We start from the raw sequence: 10,084 nt of genomic DNA on the forward strand, positions 1-10,084 counted from the left end.
GCCGGGAGAGGTCTGACCTGCTTCCCTTGCTGGAACCCAAGAGAGCTTCCCCCGGGAGTGTTCTGCTTTTAACCCCTGTGTTCTCAGAGGTGTATCCATGTGCCCAGTGGCCACACCAGGTGCCAATATTCAAATCTGAGCACGTATTGGCCTGACCACTTCATATCCCAGAAAACTTACTTCCTCTCAAACCATGACAGAATGATACCTGACATTCTGTAAAATGTTCTGTAAAAGTACAGGGAGTTCATTTTGTTGGACACCATGATACTTTTCAAGTATTTTTGGGAGATTTGGCTACCACTGTGTGTGCATATTTTTTGCTGTTAGGATGTCCTTCAGGAAACAGAGCTTGAAGGCTGTTGCTGTGAGCTTACATGGGCAAGAAAAACAGGTGCAGCTGCAAAGCTTCTGGCTAGTATTCTAGCTTTGACACATCCATTTATCTGAGAATCAACTCAGCTTCTGTAAACTGTTGACACTTAAAAGCCCCAGCTAAACTCACAAACCAACCAAACAAGCAAAAACACCACCAATATCTTCCTTATTCCTTGTGGTTAAAGAAATCTACCATCTAAGTGCAAAAAAATTTACCTAGTAGATGAGTTTTTTTCTTAAGTATTGTACTTTGGTTCTATTAACCCAATTGTTTTGATTGTTTTTTTTTTTTTGACAACTCCAGTAACAAATACTTTTTTGTTACTCAATTCTTAAAATAAAACAATCAAAGAAATTTCATACTGAAAGTGTCTGTAACAAATTAGGTATGTTTTTAAAAGCAAATCTCATTCCTATTGCACATTTTCCTCAGTGCTTTGAAAATCTCTTCTTACCTCTTTCCTTTAGTAGATACTATTTTCTTTCATTAATAAAAGAATTTTTTCCATGTTTTTATTGTCTTTGGATTATCATCATCAGAAACAAGTCTATCTTTTGATCTCTAGTAGTTCAGTAGTTTGAATTTGTGGTGGTAATGAACATCAAAAGTATTAAAAATACCTCTTGTATGAATTGGGGCATTTTTATTTTCCTTTTTTTTACCCACATTCAAGCAAAACAAAAGAAACCCCCTAAACCCCAAACAAACCAAGCCAAAACTCAACATGTGACAGTCTGTATTTTGTTGCCTGATGTTCTGATGTTCTACTTGCTGTTGGGAAAGCTATGTGTACTTCTAAATTCAACACATTATTCTGTATATGTAGAGGAGAATTGTTCCCACTGTCTTAAGCTTAAAATAAGAGTAAATGCTGTAGAAGAAAGGCTAGGAAGGTTTTTCCCTTAACTCCCAAAATACCAGAGACGTGAGAAAGAGAAGGGGAAAAGGAGATGAGTCTCAAGGTTCTTATGTTTCCCTGCACCATGAATGATCACACATAGACAGGATGGTCTCCTGAACCCTGAGAAGGTGTTTGGTTGACATGGATAGGCTAAAAGAGATAAAGGGGATGAAGAAAAGCAACTATGTTTACAAAGTCTGTGAATTGTAACACTGGGCATTGGGCAAAGTTGTATAGAACTATTTCCTTTTCAGGAGAATGAAAACAAGCTGTTTCATAACTAATCTGCTTTTAATTTTTATTTTGTTTTCTGGTACTATGCATGGTAGTTTGAGCCAGATACTTCTTAAGTGAGAGCTGGGTTATGTGCACACAAGTAACTCTGAAATGTTCTGTTTTTCTGCTCTCCCCTAAAATTCAGATTGCTTTACTTGAATATTGTAGAACAATTGTGTCTGCCACAAGTAACTGAGCCTTACTGCAGAAAGAAAATCTGGGCTTTGAATGATTTGGTAGTAGCACTAGTATTTTTTATTCTTTGTGAAGGAAATGCTTTGTACTGTTTTGTTCTAAACTTTGGGTTTTTGTTTCATGGAGTCCTGAGGACTATTTTAGGTAGATTCTTCCATTAAGACCTGCATGAAGGCAATGTACATTGTAAACTTCTGTATTTTGAATTTGATATTTACAGGTATCATTAAGAGTGATGTCAAAATTTGAATACATATTTATGTTAAAATGTTACATTATTCAATCTGGTTTAGCAACATTTTATATCCAGTAAACAAACCCAACCCTTTTGTCAAGACAATTTCTGAGGGAGGAGCTCTGAAAGAACATAAAGCCTTTTCATCTGCCTAATGCTCTTCCAACACTGTGATTAATCTTGGGCTTGTCTACACAGGGATATTACTCTTGAATAAGGAGGTGTCAGAGTTTTAAATACTAGAATGACTCCAGGATAGATCTCTATTTGTACTTCCTTATTTTGTACTCAGAGTGCTCAGGCTTGGAGAAGTTACTGGAAAACAATTGTTACAGAATAACTTGCCTATTTTAATGTCCCATGTAAACAAGCCTTTAGGGCTGGTTCTCTCCTTTCTGCTGCCCTTTGTAAGTTTATTTCTGCCTTCCTTGGATGTAACTCAAACTCAATTTGATTTTTTGTTTTGCTGTTCAGGACAGCACCCTAGAGGAGACAGACATTCTAGCAAAAGGACTTTTGATGTGGCTTTACCACCTCTCTGCTTGTCAATTTAGTTCATTCATTCTTCTTCAGGATCTAAATAATGTTTATAACGAGTTTTTCTGACATTGCTGAGTGAGGTGGGAAAAAGTGATTACAAGAAATTGTAATATGCCCTATATCATGCATTGTTATGATGCAGTTTTTTGGGTCTAATTCTTGCTAGTGGACACTGACTAACTCCTCATGGAGAAGATTTCTTCATATATCCTGGAAATCAGCTGTGGTTTTTCCAAAACTGGGACTCTCAGCTGTGTTGTGGCAGATACTTCAGACCACTCCTGAAATTCCCAGATTGGGCCTGCAGTGCAGATTCCTGTGTCTTCTGTTTGAATGCATTGTTTTACTGAGACTCCAGAGGAGCACAGTGCTAATGTGATGTCACATCAGACAGTCTTAAGCACAAAACCAGGTTTATTCAAGGAGAGTGATGAATTTTTGGAAATAAACTAGAACAAAATTTGCATGACCCTCAAAAGGGAGATGAAAACAGAGCTCTAAGGAGTGCTTAACAACCTAGTCCTCTTTTGCATCTTTGATATTTTGGCTGGCTTTGGCAGCTGGCAGCCTAATCTCACCCAGTGCCTTAGGAATTTGCATAACCTGTGCTTTGAGTGTGTCTTTCCTCCTGCTCTCTGGGCACCTTTCTGTGCCTATTGTTCTGAAAGCTTCATTGCTTGGCACTTTTGTTCTAATTTGAATGGACTTCCTAATAGTTACAGAAATTTTGATTTGGAGTGATGAGAAAGCACAGAAATGCGAAACTTTTTAAAAATACACAGGCAGTTCTGACGATTGCTGTAGCAGTATCAGTATAGCTACCTGTAGATATTATAGTGAAAGCAGGTTTTATGAAGGAGAATAAGGAGTGGTAGCAAATGGATGTCAAATACAATTAAAATATCTTGATTGCTGGAGCAATCTCATGCAAGCCAGTTTGCTCCCTTCCTGGTGGCACTGTACAGTGATGCCTGTGTGAATCAGACATTGGAAAATGGCTTTTTCTTACTGTGTGGTGGGTTTTCAGTGCAGCTGGATAGGGGAAAATGGTGCTTAAACAGTGCCAGGTCTCTCTACATGGATTCCAATGAAATAGAAGTTGTGACTGGTTTGTAAGTGATTCATACCTCTGAGTTGCTTAAAACTATCCAAAGACACATCTCTTGATGTTGCTCCCTGTTTGGATCCTTATAGCAAAAACATGATGAACCAAAGCAATGTAACACATGAAAGTTTGTTTTGTATTTCTCCCTCAAACTATAGCAGCTCTTGGGGCCTTCTGCCATGAATGGTCTTAATTGTCAGAATGGCTTATTTCTCTTGTCTGTAAACATTGTGGGAAAGTCTGATTCCTTCCTATGGGATACATGGACAGGAGTTTGCATGATTTCTGGTTTTCCTGTTGGTTATTCTTTCAGCCAAAGTAGCAGATGTATAACACAGAATTCAGAATTCGATATTTTATATTTAATATATTATATTCAATATAAAAATATTCAGAATTACTTTTATTCTGTATAAAAAGTAAATGGATTTAACACTTTCATTTTTCCTTGTCCCCCTTTACTGGGGTTTGTAGAGAGGTCAGCTATATGGTTTAGTAACAGTGATTTATATTGCAAGTAATGCGTTTCTTTGCTAAATGATTATGTGGCATTATAAAATTACTATTCACAGCACCACAATGATGTGTGTTCTGACTTTTTTCTTAAGCCTTGCCTTAACAAAAGGCATGGTGAAAGCAAGAACAGGAAAGATTTAGAACACAGTATTTGAAGGCTGAGGTTAAACCACTATTAAGCTCTTATTTTTGAAGAGGCAAAGTAAGAGGAGGTTCTAAAGAGCATGTTGCACAACCAGATGTGTGTAGTTAACCCTGTTAACCTTGGCTACCTCCAATCATAAGGAGTTTTCTAAAGCACATAGCAGAGTGCCTTTTGATGACTTTCCTTATTCAGCTAGTTTGATTGGTATTTATTACCATTTTTTTCCTTCATTTGTTTCTTCCTCCTCAGTCCTGAGGATGTCTTAAATTGCAGTGTTTATAAAAGTCTGAGAGCTCCCGAGAGCATTAGTGGAAGACACTTCAAAGACATCTAGTTAAACAAAAAAATTAAATTTTATCTCAGTAAATCTGTAAAAACAGACTGATTGGCATGCTACTTGTAAACACACACTAAGGTTTCTTGAGTTACAGTTACATATTCCTTTTTGCCTCAGAAATCATAGCATTGGTAATGCCACTACAAGGGCCAGATTCTGAAAGTTTCCTCAGTGCTTGGTGCCATACTGAGTGTGACCATCTGGGCCTTGTCAATAGGCATTTCATAGACCATACGAGAGCTTCCTTCTGGAGCAAAAGAAAAATTCTAACCACTGAGGCTGTCTTGATGTTTTTCTGTCTCAAAGTGTTTTTTGTCATCTCCTTTATTCAGCCACTGAGCAACTTTGATGTCCAGTTTCTGAATGCAGTTGGAGACCTGCTGGACCTTATTCCTGCATTATTTGATTATTCTGCACGGGGTGGACAGTGCAATGTGGATTCAGGAGGCCATGGGAGATACCAGTGGGACATGGGACACTGCTCTGCACTGATCAAGGTGAGCACCAGAACTTAATCTCCAGTGACTGTCTTGATTTGCAGTGTCATGAGTCTGCATTTCTGGAGTCTTCCCTGTTCATGTTGCATGTGCATAAAGAGACTTCTGTCAATGGTCAAGATGCATATATGCAGTTGTCATTTGTGATTCTATAGGATTTTGAGTCCAGTTTTTCTCACTTGTGTTCGAGGGGAGGGAAAAGACCAAGACAAACCAAAACCACAGAGATCGATGTTGAAAAGCTGCTAGAACTACTAGGGAATGAGGAACTACCAGGGAGAGGAGACTAGATGAGAATAACTCATTCACCTAGAGAAGTGAAGTCTGAAAAGGGTTGTTGTGAGTGACTGCAAATACATTGGGCAAATAGGCAGGGAAAAAAAGGAAAAGGATTATTTAAACTAAAGGATAGTGCTAACATAAAAACAAATGGATGCAAGTGGCTGACGTTTTGTCTTAATAGTGATACCTTTGAATGGCTTTGTAGTAGGAGTGATGACAGAGAAAAACCCCACAGTTTTAAGATAAGTGACTGATGCATCATGTTGGCAATTACATTTTTCAGTTAAAATTGTTAAGAAGATTTAATCAGCATCCAGAGAGTCCATGTATCAAAGAGCAACAATACTCACCTTAAATTGAGAAACATGAACTGAAGTATTTGCTTACAGTAAGAGGTTTCTGAGCAAACAACAAATCGTAGAACCAGGGAAATATTTTGAAGAGATGTGCTATCAACATATATATTTACCTTTTCAAATTAAATTTACTTGCATTTGCTTCTGTACTTCACTTCAAAATGAGCCAGAGGAATTCTCACAGAAACAGCATGTTTTATATTGATGTCAGATATGTTTGAAAAGATGTGATTTGAATGTGTGAATAGAAATATTCCTAATGAAACTGGAGGAAAACCTATACCATGATGGAGGAAAACCTATACCACGGTGTTTTATTTGGAAAACAACACATGGGCAAGAATTGTTTCTAGAGGTTTCAGAAATTCGTTTAGTACACAGCTAAAAGCACAAGAATCTGCTCTTTCTTCAGTATTGCAATTAATCAAACTACTTGAAACAATTAGTTCTCCCAGTTTCTATCAAGTAGAAAACATGCAGAATATCATGGGGTCTGAAATTATTAATCTTTCTGCTTCTGTTTTCCAGGTTCTACCTGGATATGAGAATATATTTTTTGCCCATTCCAGCTGGTTTACTTATGCAGCCACACTGAGAATATATAAACATTGGAACTTCAATATAGTTGATCCATACACCAGCACCGGCCGTGTCTCATTCAGTAGTTACCCAGGTAAAGTCAAGAAAACGAAAACTATGTAGATACTAAATTTGGCATGGACCACCTTACTGTCTTGTAGCTGTCCTGGCTGTGAAAAGGATGGTAACTCAACAAGCACTGGCTTCAATCTACCTTAGAACTTTTAGCCACCAAGAGGACAAAATGCCAGCTTGAATTTTCTGTCTTGAACATGATATTGTTGTCATTGTCTTTTGTTGTTGATTAATCACCTTCAGTGCTCTGAATAGTACTGGTTAAATATTTTACCTCTGGCACAAACATGCTGCTTTGAATTCTGCTTGTGTAGTCTGCAGTCATCTCAAGTGCTGAACTCCTTGCCATGCCTGTAGCATTCACATATTTGGTAACAACAATTTTGAGCGCTTCTGTTTACCACTGTGACGTGACTCGTGCTGTAATGGGATTATTACTGAGTATCAAACACTTGCTGTTTGAAAGTATGTTGGCTTCTTTGATCTTGGGTTCAGGAGCCTTCAGTTGTTTTGTTGTTTTTTGGGCTTTTTTCCCTTTCCCCCCACATCTTCCTTTTCCAGCTGCTCTATAAGCTGTTGCAGAGGAGAGTATGTTTTAATGCTTATTGGGTGTGTTAGTAATATAGCCAGCCAAAATATTTAGAAAAATATTCTTTTGGGAAGATTAGGCCAAATGTTAGAAATTGCCAGCAAGTAATGTTTGAGGAGCAAAATATGTGCTCTTGGTCCAAGAAACAGGAACGTGAAAAACCAAAGCAAATCTGTAACTCCCTCTTAGAGCTGACATTGTGTAAGGTTTTAGAGGTGAAATTTCAAGTTCAAAAATATCTAAACAGTGAAAAATCTTCATAAAACATTTTAAATGAAGTAAGTACCATATCAGACTATCTCATTCTCATGAAATTTTGTTGGCTGATGATTTCAAAATGTGCTTTGTTGAGTAATGGTGCTTTGCTGTAAGGGCAAGGTTCTTCATGGCAGGGGCTCCTGAGACTGTGACTGGGAGAATTTTTTGAAAAGCAGGTGCATTAATTTCACATTGAAAACAAGCCTTTTTCTGTGGGGGTCTGACCCTCCTCAGGAATGCAGTGTTTTCTGACAACTGAGATTTTTACTTTAAGGAAGGGGTAGAGGTAGTCTGAATGTCTCTTGAGTATACAGGCCTTTCAAGAGCTTGAGTTGTCTGTGATTGCCTTGAGGAATTTCACTTGCTTGTTGCAAGGAATTTTGCTAAGCCTGTGTAATTTGGTTGAAAGCAAAGGTTTCTGAGCTCTGTTCATCATGTGAATGTTCATGAGGTTATTCTGGCTCTCATATCTCTCAGCTGAAATACTGATGATAGCACTACCCTTGACAAGAATGTGGCTCTCTTTAGCAACTGTTGTATGCTGCATTGTGCTGCAGATTCAAAACTGGGAGTCATGATCACCCGCACAGAGCATTTATTATTTTATTTTTAGTAGATGTCTGTGGTAATGTCTTTCAGTTGTCCCCTTTTGTGGATTCTTTGTATAAGGAAATAAAAATATTATGGTTTTATGAGACTGGTAAAGTATAGTGTGTGGCAGGATACCTGAAAATCAGCTACTGCTTTGCTGAAATGGTTGGTGTCACTATAGGACACGAAACAGCACCAGTGCACACACCGCTGCTCTCAAGGTGAAGAAAAGGGAAAGTTTGTTTTCTGACTCCAACATTTATAGTTTTCCAAAAGTGACCCTGGATTGGAGGGTGAAAGTGCCACCTCTCCAATGACACTGGACAAACCTACAGTCCGTCAAATTTCTCCTCCTCCATAAAAGAACGCAAAACAATAAGTTATTTACAGAAAGTGCGTGAGAAAGTTTGCTACAAGAATGCAAACATCAGAAGGCTTAGAAAATCTTAAAAAATCAGGGCGACAGTTGAGGGTCTGTTCATTGGTATACAAAATCCCAGGGCACTCTGCTGCCCTGAGAATGCTGAAGTTTGCAGAGGTGGCTGATTTTAAAGCCTCCTATTGCCATGTGGACTCTGGCATAGTGATGTGGGAAGGTGTACTTCTACCAACAAAATGAGAGAGAACTGTTGCAAAGCATGGTTCCCATGGCTACAGTGAAGTTTGAGAGGCCTGTGGTATGCTCAGGGTGCTCACTGATTACAGGGTGCTATCACAAGCACTAGACAAGCATGGTCCATTGACTGCAGCAAATTGCATTAGCTGTGGGTGTAGTTCACAGACTTGCAGTTTTCCATGGCATGAGTAAGCACTGGCCTAGTAATGCTTCAGGGACATCACGTAGGAAGGAGGCAGCTGCCAAATTCCTCTGCTCCATGTTATGATGAGAGATATTTTCAGGGCATCTGACTCTGGAATCTGCAGCTTCTGGCCATGGTTCAGCCTGACAATTGTAATGTCTACTTGCATAAATGTTCTTGCTTTTAGTCTCTGTCCTGATAGACATAAGAACCAGTAAGAAAGGCCAATGTAGTAATCTCACCTGAATAGTAACATGATCCTATGGACATAGATCTATTAACTTCTGGAGGAAATAGAGAGCACTAAAAGACCGGTGCCCTTCTAGGCCTTCAGTGACACTTAACTGAGTTATTCAAAGATTGTTGTCATCCAGTAAGATAGGATATAAAGTAAAACTATGCTGCTGTCCAAAAGGTGTGTCAGAAAATGTTAAGGGGTCGTTTGTCTTCTGAGAGGCAATATGCCAAATCCATAATTTCTCCTGGGGTCACAGAATAAAATTATCCATATTATTTCTTTATTTCTGAATTTCAAAAGATAGGCTACTAGATTGCAAAAATTAATATTAGCTGTGACTCAGTTTAGAGGTTCTGAGGCTATTGACTAACCATGATTTGTGTTAGGGTGTGCATTGTGGTGCAGCTGGAGGGCCTTACACTTCTTTGCTCATGTTGTGAGTGAGCAGGTAGGAGGACAGGCAGGAGTTAGAGTCCATCCCAGCTTCCCCAGCAGTTACCAGTGTTCTGCCACCAAGTTCTAATGTCCATTGTTAACAGCATATCTTCTCTGCTGCTTTCTCCCCTTCAGAGCAGCAGTAGTCCTGCAGAGGTACAGTCAAGTGGGAATTAATGGGAGTTGTAATCTCTGTTTTTGCAGAATGATTTCTTTACTTGCTGCTCATTTCCACACTACCTCACCTTAATTCTCACTTGAACTCTGCTCATAGTCTTTGTCTGCAGAGCTGCATGTAGGACAGTTCTGTGAACCTTTGGAAAGGAGGAATGTCTCTGAACTGAAAGCTTGAGCTTCATTGTCTTCTTCAAGCTCTGGACATGAGTACTTCCTGTGGCTTGTGAATCAATGCATAGCAGAGAGAACTGAAATTGTACAGAGAATGTTACTGTTCCTCACAAATGTTGAATGAAGCTGTGCTCATGTGAAGGGAGTAAGGAAGTGATAGAGACAAGGTAGGTTCTGTGTTTTGTGCCACATATCTTGTGGTGGATCAGACAGGAACCTGCACTTCTCCTTCCTCTGTGCCCCTTTCCCTCCTCACCTCTGATCAATTCTTTACACTGCCCATTGAGGCATTCAAAGAAATGAGCCAAACTAACTGATAAAATTTATGTTTTTCTTAGGATAGCAGGGGGGTTGCAGCTTCCAGGATTTTCATCCATTTGGATGGAACTCTTTTGAACTCCATTTAA

General features: G+C 38.9%; 1 protein-coding gene across 1 annotated transcript in view; it reads left to right on the forward strand.

Annotated features, from left to right (window-relative positions):
• The window catches only part of PLBD1 (phospholipase B domain containing 1), a 36,743-nt gene that overhangs the window by 14,722 nt on the left and 11,937 nt on the right, over nt 1-10,084 (forward strand). The window contains exons 5-6 of the mRNA XM_014307368.2: nt 4,962-5,126; nt 6,293-6,437. Of these exons, the coding sequence (XP_014162843.1) occupies nt 4,962-5,126; nt 6,293-6,437 (310 nt within the window). The remainder of the gene's footprint in view (nt 1-4,961; nt 5,127-6,292; nt 6,438-10,084) is intronic.

The sequence above is a fragment of the Geospiza fortis genome, unplaced genomic scaffold, assembly GCF_000277835.1.
Source record: "Geospiza fortis unplaced genomic scaffold, GeoFor_1.0 scaffold173, whole genome shotgun sequence".
Lineage (NCBI taxonomy): Eukaryota > Metazoa > Chordata > Aves > Passeriformes > Thraupidae > Geospiza > Geospiza fortis.